At 54.3% G+C, this 18,866-nt stretch overlaps 1 protein-coding gene across 1 annotated transcript in view; it reads right to left on the bottom strand.

The window, feature by feature from the left end:
* Positions 1-3,079: 3,079 nt before the first annotated feature.
* PTPRF (protein tyrosine phosphatase, receptor type, F) overlaps positions 3,080-18,866 on the bottom strand; it is a 296,503-nt gene continuing 280,716 nt past the window's right edge. The window contains exons 27-35 of the mRNA XM_009700288.1: positions 13,024-13,143; positions 11,776-11,930; positions 10,163-10,448; positions 7,873-8,051; positions 5,311-5,437; positions 4,958-5,083; positions 4,248-4,402; positions 3,632-3,767; positions 3,080-3,493 (exon numbers count right to left, since the gene is read on the bottom strand). Of these exons, the coding sequence (XP_009698590.1) occupies positions 3,425-3,493; positions 3,632-3,767; positions 4,248-4,402; positions 4,958-5,083; positions 5,311-5,437; positions 7,873-8,051; positions 10,163-10,448; positions 11,776-11,930; positions 13,024-13,143 (1,353 nt within the window). The 3' untranslated portion in view covers positions 3,080-3,424. The remainder of the gene's footprint in view (positions 3,494-3,631; positions 3,768-4,247; positions 4,403-4,957; positions 5,084-5,310; positions 5,438-7,872; positions 8,052-10,162; positions 10,449-11,775; positions 11,931-13,023; positions 13,144-18,866) is intronic.

Here is an 18,866-nt window from a genome sequence, read left to right as displayed (position 1 = left end):
GGGGAGGGAAGCCCCAAGTGTTCTCAGGCAAGAAGAAAAAAGGTACATGCCCGTGTGCTTGTGCGTATGTACAAGTGTTCAACTGCTGGTTTTGGTAAGCAAACCACTGCGTTCAAAGCCTCACATGAACTAAGGGTTTGTGCTGTGCCCGTGGCAGCGCCTGGTGAGTGCTCAGTGATGGCACAGCCACGCGGCAAAAGCATTGTCACCAGATGTAGTTTAGTGGTGCAGCCAAAGCGTTCTTGCTGCAGTGCAGACAGGTGCTCGCTGCCCGCTTCCTACCGCGCCATGGTTAGCATGGCGTCCTTCCTCCCCAAATGCACCTGCGTACAAGCAGGTGCTCGCTCGGCTGTGTAGCTCCGCCATCCTGGGCCCTGGCAGCGATGCAAAGCAAAGCATCCCGATGCCAGCGGTGTTGGTACGTGCATGCACACACACCTGCCTCGTGTGCTGCCTCGCAAGGGCAGGAGCTTGCTTGGCCCTCTGACCTGCATCCTTGAGTGGGGCTGCCCAACAGCAGAACCAGGGAAAGGCTCCACCGGCCTCAGGTCACCCCGGGGGCGAAGCACTGGGGTAGGAACCAGCCAGGCAAGGGGGAAAAAACATTTTGCATCTGGAACTTGCTCAGGTGCCGGTCTGGCCTGGCAGGAAATGCTACGTGTGGCTGAGCTCCAGCAAAGACAGCGAGGAGTCAGTAAGAAGGTGCCCATAGTCACATTGGGGAAAAGCTCATCAGTCTGCCTGACACACTCTCCAACCCGTCATGCACATGCTGGCCAGGGCAGATTTGGCTTCCTCAAGAAGGATGGACAGGCCATGGGGCCCTGGCCCGTGTGGTTCTGCCCCTTGCACTGGCCTTTCCCTTGCAGCCTTGTGCTGTTTGCAGGTGCTGCTCTCTCCAGGAGCTGGCTCTGACCCGGGGGTTTGCAGTTCCCATGCAGCAGGGCTGGGGCTGGCCTGTCCACGCAGAGCGGGCACAGCCGCATGCCTTGGTGGGGGTTTCACACCTGAACATACTCAAGTGCTGCTCTGCAGTTATGGGCCACGCAGTAGTTTTACTGCTGAGTAGTAACTTCGCATACACAACTGTGCTCAGTGCTGCAGAACAGCCTCACTGCGGTGTCCCAGGAGGCTGGCAACGTCCCAGCCTCATCTGAGACTGATGTTGCTGTCAAATCCATCACCATCGACCCCTCTCTTTCCTGCAAACCCACAAGCAAAGTCCAGCCCAGTCCTGCAGCCAGCACGCTGGCAGGGAAGGGGTGCAGGTAAACGTGCATCCAGCAAAGCTCAGCATCACCCCAGGGCCACATCCTGCTACATCCTGGGGTCCTCTGAGGATTGGTAACTGGCACTAGAGCAGGTCTGGAGGGCAGGTCTCAGGCCTCAGCCACCACTGGGACAGCTTGTGCAGAGCATGGCCCAGGCAGAAAGTGGCTATGGGCTTCCTCCTGCTGGGAATGATCCATCCTTTGGGAAATGGAGGGGACCCAGAGAGTGCCATAGCTGCAAAGCCAGGCTTGGCAGGAGCCATTCCTGGAGGTGCCAGGGACTGAGGACTCTGAGTGCACCCCGGTACGGCTGCAGGTGGGCAGGAGGTGAGCACACGCGTGCACAAAGGGGGTTGTCACAGGAGGTCTCCGACCTCCCTGCTGCCACAGGGTCCCTGCAGAAAGTGTGGGGCACTCGTGGCCGGGATGTGCCTGTGGGAAAGGACTTCCCCGGCAACAGGCTGAGGAGCATGCCCATCACCGAGGGACACTATGGCCTCTACTTATTGCTGAAGAAACAGACAGCAAAGCCAGGTTGTATGAAACCCGATTATTCAAATTTATTAACATCAAGAATTATGCAATGATGCTGTAGATTTTTTTTTTTATTAACAAATAGAAAACAGACTGTATACAACAGTGACCCCTACAGCACTATGCATCCACAAGGTAAAAATGAATGTGTCCTCCAACATTACCAACCCTGGATTGCTGATTTCAACGTAGCCTGGATTCTTAACATTCGGAATACATGTGATAATACAATTAGATACCCTTCCACCACCTTTATTCATAACTCTATGCACTCTAAAGAGGGCTGCTCACTCCCTGTCTTTAGTGCAAGCGTGATATAGTAAGGAGTATTAATATATAGTACCATTAAATTAAGTCCAGTAGTCTTGCCACATTGGTTCATTAGAACGTCCTGAAGTAGCGGAAAGTACAATATTCTAGTGACTTTTAACATTTGCAGGATAGCAGAAATTATAGATACACCCAACCTCTGAAGCCATGTGTACTCCCCTCCCCTTCCCTGCAGTACCCCGCCTTCCAAAGAGAGCCGGCCCGGCTCCGCTCTGGGGATGGCTGGGCTTGTGCTCCTTGCCTTTGTAAATGCTCTGATGCACTTCACTGGTGAGAGGTGACAGAATGGCGCTTGCACGCACGAACGGTGGGATTAACAAAAAGGGCTGTGCCTCGCTCTTTCCATCCCCTCCCCGGGGAAGGGTGGGATTCACTCGTTTCTCCTGCCCCCTTCCCAGTGAGACACACAAAAAGAGGCTCCAAAGCCCGGAGCCCAGGATTTCGGGTCTCTCACAAACAAGGCGACGAAACTCACGTCATATCGGGATCTGCCAATACACACGGTCACTGGATTGGTTTAACACGCATCGTAATAGGACTGAACGGTTTCCAGTTGATGAAGAGGACCGCTTCTCTGGTGACCCCGCATGCCCTCCCAAACCCAAACCCACGCAGGAAATAGTGGGGGGGGGGGGAGGCTAAAAAAATAATTGGTGGCTTAGGTCCAGTTCCATGAAATTTCATATTCTACAGAGGATTAAAAAGCAGCCTATGGGGAATGGAGCTGGGTGGGAACCACAAGCCAGCTGCTGCAAATTACCAAGGAAGCTGCACTAAAATGGGCAGAACCAGCAGTGACTGGGCTGAAATAAACATAGGGCAGTAAAAAATGTAAAAGCAAATGGAAATTATAAAAAAAAACCAACCCAACTCCCAAAGGTTTGGCGGGTCCAGTTCTGCCTGGGCAAAACATTAAGACTTGCAAAAAATAAAAAATAAAGAGAGAGGAGATTATAAAAAACACTAGTAACTATTTTACATGTTTAAAAAAAAGATCCCATTCCACCCACCTAAAGCCTCGCTGTGAAATGCAGTCGCGTGAGACAGGGCGAGAGATGCACATGAGCAGAAATTCAGCCAGAGACTGGAAATGCTTTTGGAGTCGGATTCCCTCGTTTGGCGCTGGGGCGAAGTTCCTAAATGCCGTGGTCAAAACTGGTTGCCGTGGAGGTCTGCTGTCTGGGCAGCACCTCCATCTGTACAGGAGGACTGAGGAATGGGCGGCTCTGGCTCAGAGGGACCCATCTCCACTCCTAGACATCCCCACCGCGACTGGAGGAAAGCACTAGTTACGTTGCATAGTGGTCGAAGCTGCCGAGATACTCCAGTGCCGCTCTGTAGCACAGCTGGTACTGGTCCTGCAAGGTAGCAAGGCGAGAAACGTGAGAAGCTGGGATGCAAGGACAGCGGGCAGCAGGGCTCAACATCCAGAGACATCGGCTCCCCTCCCGTCGCCCACACATCTCCCACCGCCCCAGGGAGGAGGGGATGCTCACCTCTGTCTGCACCATGGCTGGCCGCTGTGTCCGCAAGGTCTTCACCGTCTGGAACATGTCCACCACCCCCTCGTAGCGCATCCTCTCCAGCACGATGCTGAGTGTGATGAATACGCCTGTGCGCCCAACCCCAGCACTGCACAGGGGGAGCAAGAGGTGCCGTTAGAGACCCACCAGCCCCCATGAGGCTCTGCAGAGCTCCTAGTAGTGGTGCAAGTGTCCCCAGCTCATGGAGCACGGGGACCTGCTCAGCGGGGCCCGGAGAGGCCACAGGGACACTGACAGCCAGAGGTGCCCCCTCAGCCTCATGGGGCCCACCAATTCTGCCTTGCCCCTGGGCCAAGCTGCCGTGGCACCCTTCCCTGCCCAAGGACTCTTCCAAGGAGCTACACATGAGTACCACCAGGGCACTGGGTTAATCTAGTCACCTGGCAGAAAGGCTGCCAATGGCACCCACGGATGTTGCTGCCTCCTTGTCCCATGCCTGCCTCTTGCCAGTGCAATGCAGAAGGGGCACCAAGTGCAGGGGAGCTGGCAGCTGCCGGGGTAAGTGAGGTAGGGGAGATCTCCGAGGGCTGATGAAGGCAGAGGTGGGTGCTGAACTATCCCCACTTACCTGCAGTGCACCGTGATGGGCCCATCCTGCCCAAACTGCTCCTTGGTCTTGTGCACTTGCCCGATGAAGTCGATGAAGCCCTCTCCTGTCTTTGGCACTCCCTGCTCAGGCCAGTCTGTGAACTGGAACTGGCGGATGGTCCGTGACTGGCCATCCTGCGGGGACAAGGGTGTTAGACGTGAACCATGGGTGCAGAGGCCACGGATGAGACCAGGCAGGTCTTCTGCTGAGCGTTTGGGGCCTGCTTCTGCTTTCCCATGTTCATTCCAGGGTGGCTGAGCTGACCAGGGCTCTGGGCCCCCGCAGGGTCTGTTGGGTCAGTGCCCTGGTCCTGTTTGGGGCCTAGCTCCACCGCAGCAGAGCATTTACTGTCACACAGGGGTCCTACGCCCAGTCAGATGCTGCACACAGAGACGCCAGGTGCAGGGGAGCCTGTGTTAAATGCTTGCCCAAGTGTGCAGCACAGGCAAGGCAGGGTCTGGTGCTGATGGGGACCCCTAAGCTGCTCACCGGGGCTGACACAGCTGGTGAGGAAGGAACTTGTGGTGAGAGGAGCAGCAGGTGGGGGACAGCAGCCCTTCCTCCCTGCAGTGCAAGGCAGCACCTTGCTTTCTGGTTCCTCCAGGAGCTGCTGCACGCTCCCTTTGCTGGCCGGGGCAAGGCAGAGGCACAGGAGGCAGGGGAGCTGGGGAGCCAGCAGTTGCACTCACCCTGGCATCCGTCACCTTGAACTCCCGGAGGATGTACTGCGGCATGTTGTACTCTGCCATGGGGTCCACCACAAAGTACTGGTACCGCGCAGAGCGCTCTGCAGGCCAGTACTGATGGCACTTCTCCTGTGGATGAGGAGCACGGGAAGACGTTAGCACCGACAAGCTGCTGTTCCTCCCTCCTGGTCCCTGGGAGTGTATGTGGCTGTGGGGCCACAGGGTCAGCCACAGGACACACCAGTGGGAGGCTGGCCCAAAGCAGCTGGTGCTGGGGACAGACTGGGGTAAGCTGAGAGGTCGTGCCCACAGACAGCAGCCACACAGCCCCCTTCTCCCCCCAGCAGGATTCGTACCCGGCCCATCTCGCGCAGCTTTGTCAACATCACCACGATGGTGGAGTTGTGCTCCCAGAGCATCCGCCAGAAATCCTCCGTGGTCTCAGCCAGTGGTCCCTGCGTGGCGATGTAGGCCTTCTGCTGCCTGCAACAAACATAACGGTGCTCAGGCCAGCTCCTGGGAGATGGGCAGTTGGCCAGCAGCTGCTCCTGGAGGCTGGTGGTCTGGGAGAGCTGGAGGCAGGGGCCCTGTGCAGCAGCGAGCAGGGCTGACAATGCAGCTGCAGGAGGCAGGTCTCCAGGACTAGCCACGGACTCTGGAAGAGGGATGAGCCTGCCCAGCACGTGTCTTCTAAGTGCTCCACACAAATGCAGAGAGCACCACCAGGTGCAGCATCCAGAAAGGCTGCTAGTCCTTGCTGGGGTGACAGTGTCCCCAGCCCAGCCTCTTGCTGCTGCACCGAGAGCCTTCTCAGCACCCAGGCCCATGCGAGTGGGCTGCCAGCACCCATCTGGGATGGAAGGAGAGGCTGCACTGGGGGACCATCCCAGCAGCACCCCTGGGTTCCTGCACTTTTACTCTCTGCATCACCCACCGTCCCTCCCACGGCATGGGAACACACCAAGCAACTGAATCAGGTCACCTGGATCACACATGCCAGCTAATAACTAGGGCAGTGTGGAAACCCCAAATACCATTTTGTCAACTTTTCTGAAGCTTCAAAATTTGTCCTCGGTTCCACTGTGAACCAGAGCATCTCTCACAATGTCCCCTGTGAAAGCAGGGCTTGACCTGCCCCACCCTGGCCCCGACCCTGAAGAAAGCACCCTTGGTGTCTTGCACTCTGAGAAGGGTCAGCTCTGGTGTGCTGGTTCTTTGGCTTACGCCGGTGCCTCCTGCGAGGGACAGACGGATGGAGGGCCCTGGCCACACGGTCCCGCTTCACTGCTGCGCAGCGCTGGAGCTTGTGGGCCAAGAGCCACATCCTCCTGCCCACCTGCTGCGGGGGCTAAACATTAATGAACAGGGTGCAGGGCGGCTGTCATCTGCAGGATGAAGACAGCGGCTGCTTCATGGTGGATTTATAAGACACCATAAAAAGCAGGGAGTGAGGGTGCAGAACGAAACAAAAGACCTAATAGAGATGCAGCATCAGTGATGTCTGCAGGACCCTGGACTGACTGATCTCTTTAGGTAATACCGAGAAGATTGCTCAGTTCAAAGAAAAGGAAGGGAAGAGCTAACAGTGCTTTTTGGGGATGGGGTAGGGACCACCTGCTGTGCTGGCAGCCCTCCCTCCACAGCATCACCAAGGGGCAAAACCAGCATCGCTCTTTATCAGCTCTGGAGCTGGGACACAGTGGCTGCAGCCTGCCTGTCAGACACTGGGCAGGCGGCCACGTTAATGACGCGTTGCTGGACAGCTCGGAGCCACACAGGTAGGAGGGAGCAGAGGCTGCTCCATGACAGCATTTCTCCAGCCCCTTCATCCTTCCCCATTACTCTGTGCCACCCTGAGGGAGCACGGCTTGCTGAGGTTTTGCCATGTTGGGATGCTTCCAGGGTTGCTCAATTTCTGCTCCCTGCCCACTCTTGCCTCCATGTAGCCCTTCCCTCTGGGAACCCTTCCTGGGCTCAGCTGCTGGAGCAGGGACAGAGGCACAGAGCCACTGGCCTGGCTGCACCAACATCTGTTCCCTTTGGCAGTCCCTGTTGCTCCCAGGAGGCCGGCAGCCCATAAGAAGCATTTGGGCAGAGCCAAGCTGGAGGGGGACTGTGCCACATCCATCGTTGTATCCCCTACTCCTGCACTGGGTGACCCTACTGCGATGGTGCACAGAGAGATGACAGGAATGAGTTTGTATGTGTTGTTGGGATTTGGTCTGGATTATTGTCCGGGGATTGGTTGGGAAGGGGATGTGGCCACTGGGCTGTTTCCCTGCATTTTTCTCTCCTGGCACTTAGCATGTGAGAATGCGATGCCAGCAGTTAGACAGACAAACCGTAAGTATTATTGCCCCACTAGATCTTAATTTGTGCTTTCTAAAAGGTATCCTGGGGAGCAGAACCCAGTTATGGGCTCCTCAGTGTCCAGCACCAGCCCTGCCTGAGGATCCACAGACTCCCCCCAAAATCAAGACGTGGGACAATGAGACTTGGGCTGCTGCCTGGATCAGCCATGGAGTGCAAGCATTCTGCCTCTGCTTGTTACAGCCAGTGACGGGGAGTAGGTTTGCATTAGATGCTGCAGATATAAAACACATGCTGAGGGATGCCTACCAGAAGAGCCTATAAACCTCCACAGAAGCCAGCACAGCCTCCCACCCCAACCATGTGGGCATCTGTCTACAGTAATACAAGCCAGCCTGGCAGCACTCACTCACTAGCAGTCTTCACATGTTGTAACTATACGCACTGGAGCATCTGACAAGATGGAAATACATAAAATGCAACCAAGTGATCCCCAGCCCATCTCTAGGCAGCCAGGACCGGTCCTTGGGAAAAAGGAGAAGGCAGCTCTGTCCAGGTTCCCAAGCAGGCAGGACAGGCTGGCCCAGGCACCTAAGGTGGCCCCTTACCTGTACCCATCTATGAAGCTGGCATTGATGTAATCGGAGCCCTCGACACCCCGGATGGGCTGCAGACAGACTCTCGTCAGCTCGTATGGCATGATGTTCACGAGGCGGTTCTTGAATTTGTTGCACGGGAGGTTGGCACTGATGAAACGTGAGGTATGTGCTTTAGAGTTGGCCAGCAGCTGAAAGAGGAGCAGACATGTCAGACCCCTGCTGGGACGCAGTAATCTGAGGGCAAATCGGGACCCTGACCCCGGATGGGCTGCAGACAGACTCTCGTCAGCTCGTATGGCATGATGTTCACGAGGCGGTTCTTGAATTTGTTGCACGGGAGGTTGGCACTGATGAAACGTGAGGTATGTGCTTTAGAGTTGGCCAGCAGCTGAAAGAGGAGCAGACATGTCAGACCCCTGCTGGGACGCAGTAATCTGAGGGCAAATCGGGACCCTGGCAGCAGGGCAGGCAGGAGTCCCTCCGGGCACGCAGCCACGCTCCCTCCTCTGAGTGAGGGACAGCCGCTGAGGACAAGGTCTTTCTAGACCAGATGAAGGGCTCTACTACCACATTGCGAGGAGGCTGCACCCGGTTGCTCGGTTTCACAGCAATCAGCCTGGTTTTCAGTACCGCATCGGCCCTTCTCCGTGGCATTGCACACCTAGGCACGGCATGGCCTTGCTGCTGGCTTTTGGTGCATGGTTGTAGGTGACAGCAGGGGAACCACCTGCACTGGTCTGCTGGCACAGCCCCAAAGCCACACATAGCGGAGTGGAGACCCACAGCAGCTCTCTGACCCACAAAGGGCCAGGACATGAAGCTTTGTACCTCACTGAACCATGGACACATGCCTGGTGGCATGGCATAAGGGAAGGAAAGCTTTACATCTTCCAACGACATCTTGCTATTTACTTCCCACCCCAGAAGAACCCAAGAAAAATGTGAGAATTGTGACAGTTTTAGGTAAAAAAGATCTATTTTGGGTTACTGTGAGACAACTCTTTGAGCCCTGTAAACTGGAGTCATGGTAAATGTGTTAGATCTGCTGGCAGAGACATTCGAACAGAAGTCCCTCTTTTTTTTTTTTCTTTTCCTTTTTTTATTTCTTCTTTTTTTCTTCTCCAAGACTCTCCAGCATCTCCAGAGCCACCCTTCTTTCTATGTGTGGCAGCTGGTTCTTGGCAGAGTCTCCCTGCAGAAGGACAGGGTTGCTGTCTTGAGGAGTGATGCAGCCATGTGAGGCCCTCCCATATCCTGCTCCTCAGGGTTTCCCATGCAGTGGACACTGACAGGGCACAGAGAGGGGCAAATTTTATTACTGTTTTAAAGAGATCCTTGGAAAAACAGCAAATTATTGTCTTTCTTACAACAGAGTTGCTAGAGTGGAGCCTAAATCTGTGGCTCTCTTGAGGGGTTTCTCAGGGCAGCTGTCACCATGAGATACTAACGCAGGATGTTCTACTGTCCCAAGTCCAGGGCACCAGCAGCTCTGGTAACCACAGGACAGAGCTGCTCAGCTATTCCCAGTTTACACAGAAAGTCAGTATTTTGCCTCTCCTGCTCCTTTGTCACTTGGAGGGAATCCCCAGGGTGAAGCTGTATTGCTGCAGTTCATTTCACTGTCTGCATGGTCTGCTGCCTCCCTGCATGAGCTATATTCCCTCGCATGAGTTCACTGGACTAATGCACCTCATCTGAGAATATGGGCACTTACCAGAGCTCAGTTCCATCTCCAACACTGTAATAAATATCTGCAGTTGGCATTCACAGATACAACTAGCAAAATGTGGGCTTGGCTTCTTAAAAACAGTGTGCCTTAAAACACCACCTTCACCAATTCTAGACACTGAGGCTTGGTGTCGAGGTAGTTAAAAGATAGCAGTGCTCAGCATTAAAGAAATGAGACTAGAAAGTCTCACATATTTAAATTGGAGTTGTTTCCAGACAAGTTGTTCACAGTAACATCAATTATCACTAACACGATCTGCATCTGATTTCAGATGCAGCTCCTGCCGCACAGTGAACCTAGAGCAGAACGTGCTGCTGAGAACTGCGCATCCATCTGCCTTTTATATCCTCCCCAGAAGCTGCCAATCCAGGGGGGACCATGGCTGATGCAAGCTTTACAATTAAAATGTATTTTAAATCACTGCCTACCTGGTTAGGAACACAAAAAAGAATAACTGTCTGTAATGATCCACGGCTCTCCTCTCCCAGCCCCAGGACGAGCGGCCCGGTGGGGCTGCATGGGCAGAGACAGCGTGCCAGGGAAGAGGGGTGCTGGGGCTCTGCCACCAACCTTGAATTCCAGCTCCATTGCAGTAACGCTCTCGCCTGGTGGCACCTGGGTCAGCTTCTGGATGTGAGCAAAGAGGTTGCGTGCAGGCACCTCGGTATTGCCACACGTGGCTGCCTCCAGCAAGGCCTCGTGGATGAAGATGTACTGGTCCTCTGTCTGCACCATGTAGTTGCGCTGAGAGCGCATGCACGTCACGTGGCCATAGATATCCACCGTCTTCTCATGCTTCATCCGCTCCAGCATGGCATCGATGACAATGAAGCAACCAGTTCGGCCCACGCCGGCACTGTGGGAACAAAGCATGTGGCCTGAGATGACACTGTCTCCTACAGATGCCACGCAAGCTCAGCTCTTGCTTAAGAGAGCACCCTGACCTAGAGCACACAAAAGGGGAGTAAAGGCTCCTGCCCACACTGAGGGCTACCAAACTGAGCCCCAAGCAAGAGGTGACAGGAGGAGCAAGGGAGAGAGACACTGGAGAATGTGGGAGCCTGTTCAGCCCTTCTGCTGTCCCCCTTTCACTGATGGAGCGGAAAGGACATGGTATCATTGTACTGGTCCCTGCGCTGGCTGGCAACACCTCCACAAGGGAAGGAGAAATGCGTTTAACAGGCAGGAGAGTGACAGCATACGTGTGCATGAAGTCAGAAGACCTGAAGTCTAGGCTGGGCCCTGGCATCAGTGAAGCCCATAATTTCAAGCCTGCTTGTCCCCTCACCTGGGTCACTGTTTCCCAACCCGTAAAACGAGGACAGCCAGCCCGAGAGGGGAAAGCAGAAAGGTGAGGTCACGCATGTCTATGCTGAGCCCTTTGCTTCAGCACTGGATGCCTCTCTACATCTGTTGGAAGGGCAGTAGCAATCCCCAAACTACTCACCCTGAGAGCACCCTGAAAACAACAGACATGCTGTCATGACATGTAAACACAGGCAGAGGTAGGGAGCTACACATTTCCTCATTTATGGTGCAAGTCAGATTCTTAACAGGGCTTTAATACAGCTTGTTTGTGTGTTAATTATACCCCACTCCCGTCTGAAACAGAGCATGAAAGAAGAGCATTAAACACTGCTGGTAAGGCATACGCTGGAACAGCAATGATGGAGTGGTTTGTTCAGTAATAGTCCCCACTCGGCTGGTATAGATAAATCTTGCCTGGATAAGATGCTGAGCCTTAGTAGACTAATATTTTGCTTGAAGAGCTGCCTTTCTACGCTGTGAGAGAGTTCTACTGTAAATACTACGCATGAATGTTTGTAGAGGTCACTGCATGTGTGTCTGCCAACGATGTGCCTCTGAAAGGTACCACCTACTTATGCGGGGCACAGATCACTTAATTTTTAAATGGTACTTGCAGTTTTGCAGGAAAGTGTTTTCTGAGGCTCTCCATATAGCAGTGCTGTTTAATCTGACAGAGCAGTAGCAATACAAATGTCACCACTGCATTACCACTGCTGGTTGCTGTCCTGTTTGTAGCCCAAGCATGCAGTGCAGGTTACGCTACTGTGAAACCTTCCCCGCAGAGACAGGAGACTCCACTTCCAGCTGGCCAGGTTAAAGCTCCTGCAGCCAGAAGACAGGTGACCAGGTGCAGCTTCACAAACACTCAGTCCTACCTGCAATGGACAACCATGGGTCCAGCATCTGGTGGGTTACAGGCCTTGACCCGTCGCAGGAAAGCCAGGATTGGGGTCGGGTATTCTGGTACCCCGTGATCAGGCCAAGCCATGAACTGGAACTGTCGCAGCTCTCGCTTTTCACTGGAGCCATTCTGTTGAAGACAAAGAGGAGTTGTTTTGCATGAGAACAGTCTCATCCTAGGACAGGAACCCACTGATGGGGTAAGAAAGTACCCAGCTGGCTGGGTAACAACAGGCACGTAATGCTGTGTGTGACCATACATGTATTGGGCTTTTGCCACTGAAAATTTGGAGGCAAAACGTAGGCTTCTTGCAAGGCTTCTGTACGCATAGATGCTCTACGGAAAGCCAGCTGATACAGAGAGCAGAGCAGCTCTGCAGGACTGGAACAGACTGAAGGGAAGGTGAAAGATTCCTTTCTGCACAGCATGGAGTCACTACCTGCGTACTCACTGCATGTTCAGGGAAAATGGGCACTGGGCATGGAAGGGTCACAGCAGCCAGTTCCCTCCCTGCTCTTCTACATCATGAGTCTCTCTGGGATGGCTTATCAGCCCGTGACACTGCCCTGCTCCTGTCTCAGCTTGGCCGAGTGATCTATGCAGCAATGCGGTAGGACTGGCTGGGTGACTGAGCGAGATGCCTTCCTGGGGCGTGAGTGTGTCCCCATCGCACACCGCTGTGCTCGTGGCCCAGACTCAGTCACGCACAGAGGCAGCCCGCTGCAAAGCCTGTTTGCGTTGCCACGGCAGGCAGCTGCTAGCACTGCCCCCAGGGATTTCCAAACACTAATGAGGTACGCAGCAGGCAAGAGAGAAGGGTTTGCACACACATCAGCACAGCCCCTCCATTTGCATTATTAGTGACAGGAGTGCTAAAAATTCACTGCTTCCCATGTTGCCCCTCTAATGGGAGGACAGCTGTTACATGTACACTTGCCGGAGGCAAGCACAGCCCCTGCTCCAGGGCCCATCGCAGGGTCTGAATGCATACAGGAGAGCATCAAGTGTCCTGGCCAAAATCCAGTTGTGGCCAGATGTGCAACCTGCAGCCGGTCTCCCACTGCAGCCCAGCTGTGAGAAATGACCCATGTGTGGACTAGCCACACGCTTGGCCAAGGCAGGCACAGCCGGCAGCCTCTGCCTGTGGGCCATGCAGCACCCTGCAGCACCGGGGAGCGGCTCCGCGTTATCTGGAGCAGGAACAGCCCAGGCAGTGCCATACCTTGTACAGTGCAAAGGTGCGGACGGTGTAGGTTGCCAGCTCGACTGTGTCCAGCAGGGTCACCTGGATCATCCCATAAGTTTCTGTACCCCGGCTTGGCCAGTACTGGTCACATTTTACCTGCAAGGAGGAGAGGAGAAAGGATCAGTGCTTGGCTACTGGCTGGAGCATTTGGGGTGAGGAACAGGGCTCTACCTTTCAAAGGATAAAGACAGAAAAGATCCCTGTGCAGGGGGCCCCAGATTTCCTTCTCCCAGAGTGTCCCAGTCCCCAGCAGAAATGCAGCACACCCTGGGCTCCTTTCCACAGGATTTGTTTTCAAAGAGGGATTTTTTTTCCTTGAGCCACTGGTGGGACGTAGTGAAGGGGGCCAGACACAGCAGCAAAAGCAGCACCAGGTATGAAGACAGTGTGCAGCAATTGCTGGCAGTGATTTGTGCCTGCTGTAATTTTTCTTTTCTGCCTCCTGTTTCGGAAGATGTGGGTCTTTGGCTCTGTGCTTGCAGCATCCTCCTGCCTGAGCTCTGCCTCGATGGACAGAAGGGGTTGGCTGCTGCGGGTTGGTGGGAGGAGAGCTGTTGAAGCAGGGCAAGGGAAGTGGTAGTTTCTCTGGGGAAGGCTCTGCTTGAAGGGCAGCCAAGGTGAGAGAGCTGCAGCCTGTATCCCCAACAACTCCCTGCTATACCAGCCCAAAGTCCTTGACCCACAGCACTGAGCTGAGACAGGGCAGAGCTCCGAGTCCAGCACGGTACACAACAATACAACAACAGGCACTACCTTTCCCCTTAACACCTGTAGTCCCCAGGGTGCCCCTGCCAGTGTGGGCCCCAGGGCAAACCACCCTAGTGAAAGACGGGACACAGCCCATGCCAGGCCTCCAGCCTGGATGCTGTGTGCACGGGGCTGACCTTGCCACCCTTTCTGCATTGCTGTAGGCTCAAGTGCATTGAGCATCCCTGAGAGAAGCCGACCTGTCCCTCTGGCAGGTGGCACATCCCTGGAAATCTACATCTCCCAGGTGTTTCAAAAACTGCTCTGCAGCCAGGCACAGATGCCTTGCTCACAGGCTCAGACACAGACACAACTTATTCTCCCTCTGTGAGAAGACACAGACTGTGGCCAAACCATCCCTTCAGCCCTTTCCTGCAAGCAGCACCGTCCCATCACGAAAACATGGCTTCTCCCTAGAGACCTCCTGCCCTGCAGCATCCTTTATCTCCCCCTCCCAACTCCACAGCCACAGCACTCTGAGCTACTGGTCACGGCTCCTGCTGCAGCCCGCTTGGCAGAGAGCCCTAACACATCCCCAGGGCCCCATCCCTCTGCGCCCTTCATCTCCCTGTGCATCCCTCCCTGCTCACCTGCTGATGCCCTCCTCCTCCTCCTCACAGCTCAGCATTTGCAAACTACTCCTCCGGTTTTGTTCTCTTCAGCCCCGAGCTCCCTATTTAATCTGGCACCCTGAGCATCCCTATTTCATCTGGCACCTGGCTCCTCCACCCCGTGGAGCCGTGGTGCCTGGCTGACAGGAGGAAGACTTCATTCCCACCCATGTGCACTGCACGGAAAACTGTTTCCCACCCTAGGAGAGAGGAGTGAATGGAAGATCATCTGTGCTTGTCAAGGAATAGTAAACTTCATTATTAGCCAAGCGTGTTTACTGGGGAATGTGTGGGAAGGGAAACAACAGGCTTAATTAGAGATCAATGAAGTTCTGCCTTTTAATTGAAGACACTTTAAGCAGGGTGGGGCTTGTGGGAGCTAAGAACCCTCGAACCCTCTTTCTGCTCTCTGGCTGCTGGAGTGTGGCAACTGGGGTCAGAGGGATGCACCTGTCCCTGCTTTTTTGGGGTTTGCTCTCAGAAGTGCCTGGAGCAAGGCTGCCTGATGGGTTACTGCAGGCACCTGCATGCCCAGAGCAGCTCCACTGCCTCCTGCCCACGGTCTTCTGCCATTCAGGCTGCTCTGCTGCCTTGGATCTGGGCTCCCAGCATGGCAGGCCCTGCAGAAATCTCAGACTTCTCTTCCTCACTTGGCACAGAGCAGCCCATTATTTTATGCTGACTAGCTGCAAAGCGAACAACTCGGAGGTCACAAACCTTATTTCACAGCTAAACTGATCCTATCCTCACAAGGGGGTGGCAGCTGCAGCTGCACCTCTGGCCACCTGAGTTTGCCTTGCCTGGCTTGGGGATGACGTGACCCCTCTCTAAAGGAGGTGAGGGGAGGGCAGCATGGCATCCTGCAAATGCTGGGGACAGCCACTTGCTGTGTCACCCTGGGTGTCATTTGCAGGGGACGCTGCAGGGGAGCAGCACAGCATGTCCCTGTGCCTGAGCCCACACCTCTGGGAGAGCGGTCCCCTCCTGCCACCCACACGCTACAGAGCTGTGTGTGCTCGAGCACAAAACAAACTTCAGAGGAGTTCCCTGTGCGGGGTAATAGCAGCGCCTGGGCTGGTAATTGAAAATTATTTATTCATGACCAGATAAGAGTCAGTCACATTTTCTGCCAAATTTACCCATAATGTTTATGCCCCATTTTCAAGCTCTGTAAATTTTATGCTGAAGCCGATGCACTGTGGCACTAAAGCAGATAAGAGATGTTTTCTTCTGGCAGTGCTTGCTTCCCATTAAGTTAAGGAGCACAATAATGTCCTGAACAGCCATTTATTGCAGCTTTGCTGAGTGGTTCCTGTCCCTCCCCTTTGATGCCCTGTGCCCAAGAGCAGCCGGGCACCTCTCCTCAGCTCAAGAGCTGTGCTCTGCTCCCGGCCCTGCTCACACAAGCTCCAGATGGCATCGCTGCCAGCGAGAGGGCTGGAGTGGGATGTGGCTGCCAGGCCCCTCTTCCCCACAGCCCTTCAGCACCAGCCTTTTTGCACCCCTGCCTGGGGACATAAAGTGCCAGGGGAGATCACAGCCCAGGGATGGCTGCTTGGTGCTCTGGACTGGGACAGAACAAGCAATGGCACTGCTCCGGGAGATCTCGCTCTGCCGGGCTCTTGGGGATAGCCCAGGGTAGGAGAAATCCTGCTTTAATACCGCTCCTACAACACACCCCATCTGGGACACGCCATGCTTGCAGTTTTGGGAAAGCTAATCTACAATGTGTGTTTCTGAACTGCCACCAAATGATTCTGAAACTGATTGTAAAGCTTTGAAGGCAGCTAAATTGCACAATCCAGCCATTTCTATCCTTTATGTGCCTTTTGCTTTGTGAAAACATGAAAAAGGGAGGATGATTTGGACCATCAAGCCAGCTGAAATTGCAGACCATAAAAGCTGATGCTCTTTAAAGATTTCTCCCCCCCTGCAGCTCACAACCTTTTAAAGCAGTGTCACCCCTACAGGGTTGCAAAGCTGCTCCTGGTCCCAGTTGGCTTATCTACACACAGCACTGCCGAGGGGGACTTGGGGGCTCGCTTGGGAAGGTGGCAGAGCCTGCTCTGCACTGGGCATCTCACCGTGAGGCCCTGCTGCCCACCCCAGGCTCTGCAGCTGGCGAGACAGAGAGTCCTGCGCCTGTGCCAAAGCCCCTGGGCAAGGGGACTTTCAAGCAAGGTCACTGGTGGGTAACACTGTGACACCATGTGTCTGCCTGGAGCAGTGCCGTCCCACAGCAGTGTGAACGTCAGCAGGCAGCAATGCTGCAGGGACCCAAGGGGTTGCATCAGATTGAGGTTTGAAGGCTCTGGAGTGGAGTAAACTGTAAAACAGTGACTCATGCTGAAAGCTGAGAGCAATGGGCAGTGACCAGGATCTTCCTTGGTCCCAGAAAGCTGTGCTCCTGAGTGAGCTCCAGCCATCACCAAAGGAGCATGAGGAAAAGCAGAGCAGGAAGGTGGCCGAAAGCCATCCTGCCCTCGAAGATGCTGGAGAAGCCAACAAAAAACCCAGAGAAAATCATCTCCTGCAAGTCCACATCCCAGCGCCCCACCAGGGCTCTCCTGTGAGTGGGTGCCCTAGGGCACCTACAGCCTCCAGCAAACACACCCAGGGAAGCCCCTGCTGTGCAGGGCTGGTTCAACTCAGGAGTGGCCGGGCTTCCCCACTGCCTCCCTGGGCGAGCTGCCTTTCCCACAGTGCCTAAGAAAACTGCCCATTTCTCTTGAGTGCTGGGGATGTGCAAAGAGCCAGCAGGGCATGGGCAAACAGTGTCGGTGAGTGAATGCTAGGGCCTGGGTCCAGTGGGGTCAGCCTAGAGCCCCTGGGCAGCACGCCCAGTCAGGCAGGCTGCCTGAAGCTTCTGCGAGGGCTCTGCTCACCCCCGGCCCATGACAGGGATTCACAGTGCCCATCCTACCACCAAAAACCTGACCACATGCACCGTGCTTGGGACAGAAACCAATACTGCAGGAGGTAATTGCAGGATGACATGACAGGGAGCGTGCTGGGGGGAGATAACGGACGGCTCAGCAGCACAGGCATCTCAGGCAAAGACAAGTGCCTGTGGGGTCAAAGGAAACCCGTTATCTTTGAGAAACACGCACCTTGGAGTGCCTTCCTATAACTAAGCAGCCCAGAAGTTAAGTGAGGCAGGACTCCGGGCGTGGATTTACTTGGCAACCTAAAAGGCCTTTTCCTCATACTTCAAATATACGCTCCATCACTGAAATGTGAAGGCACAAAAAAGTCCTGATATAATCCACAGCTCCAGAGAGCGGATCAGCAGCTTCTGATCTTGCGTAGCCCATGTGCCAAGCTGTTTTAATTTACGTCCCTGTTTGGGCTGGGGTGGGTGACGACGGCCATCGGACAGAGCAGGCAGGGCTGCGCAGCAGGAAGCGCAGTACAAAACTGGGGTTGGATCTCTAGAGGTAGCTCATCTCTGCGGAACACTACTTTTCCCTGGAGGCTGTAGGACATTTGTAGAGCCGGGGAAGCCCATGAAACAAAGCCTATTTTGTACATGCAGGAAAAGTAGATCTGTTTTGCCACGGTGATCGGCTGTTCCAGCTGCTTCCTCCCAGGCAGTGTGGGTTAGGACACCCCTGCGAGCATTCTGGTGCTAAAGCTTTGAAATAGAAGGGGAGCATGCGGGCAAAAGTTTTAACTAAAGCCAAACTTGACAGTTTCTGCTTCTCAAGAATGAGCTTATTGGGCTAAAAATAACCAGTGCTTCACAGCTTGAGTGCACAGCCCCTTCTCCTGCTGTTGGCATGGCAACACTAAAATATTCTGCAAGTACAAATGCTCACTGGTAAAATTTTACTTTTAGGAAGAAACTGAATCACGAGAGGCAGAAGCTGCCTCCTGCTTGGGCAGGCTTTGCCCGAAGGGTGCATCTAGGCACGGGAGCACTTTGGTCACAGCTTATGAACTCCTGCTTCAGGGCTGAGTAAGAACCTCTGTCATGAGACACTGTAAGCATCATCCACAGCGAGGGCTCCTGTTTCTTCCTTTCTGCCTCATGCCTTCCCCATGGTTTGCAGGCAGCTTTGCATTTATTACATCAGAATATCTAATCTTGGCAGTATGAGCCGATCGTTTACACATGTTGTCATTGGATAAGGCACAAATTAGTCTTGTTATTGCAATGAGGCCCCATCAGCCATTCCCCTGCATTGCCAGAGACACCAGGGACCTGTCAAGCTGCAGGATGCTGCTGATACCACCTACCCATTGCAGCTTCTCAGCTTCTGGGACCCCCCACCTCAGAGCTTTCCTTTCCCCCTTCGGCGCAAGTGATGTGGGCAAGGGAAGGATGGCTGTGCATGCAGACACGCAGGCAAGACAGGGGTTAATGAGCAGTACAGTGACACGAGGTTTTGCCACCCTTTTGCCCCACAGGGATATGCATATAAGGCACTTGTTGCTGGAATGCCTGCAGCAGTGAGCCAC

The sequence above is a fragment of the Cariama cristata genome, unplaced genomic scaffold (genome assembly GCF_000690535.1).
Source record: "Cariama cristata isolate BGI_N322 unplaced genomic scaffold, ASM69053v1 scaffold1975, whole genome shotgun sequence".
Lineage (NCBI taxonomy): Eukaryota > Metazoa > Chordata > Aves > Cariamiformes > Cariamidae > Cariama > Cariama cristata.
Note: the sequence above shows the minus strand (reverse complement) of the source record. Positions and strands in the feature narration are given on the sequence as shown.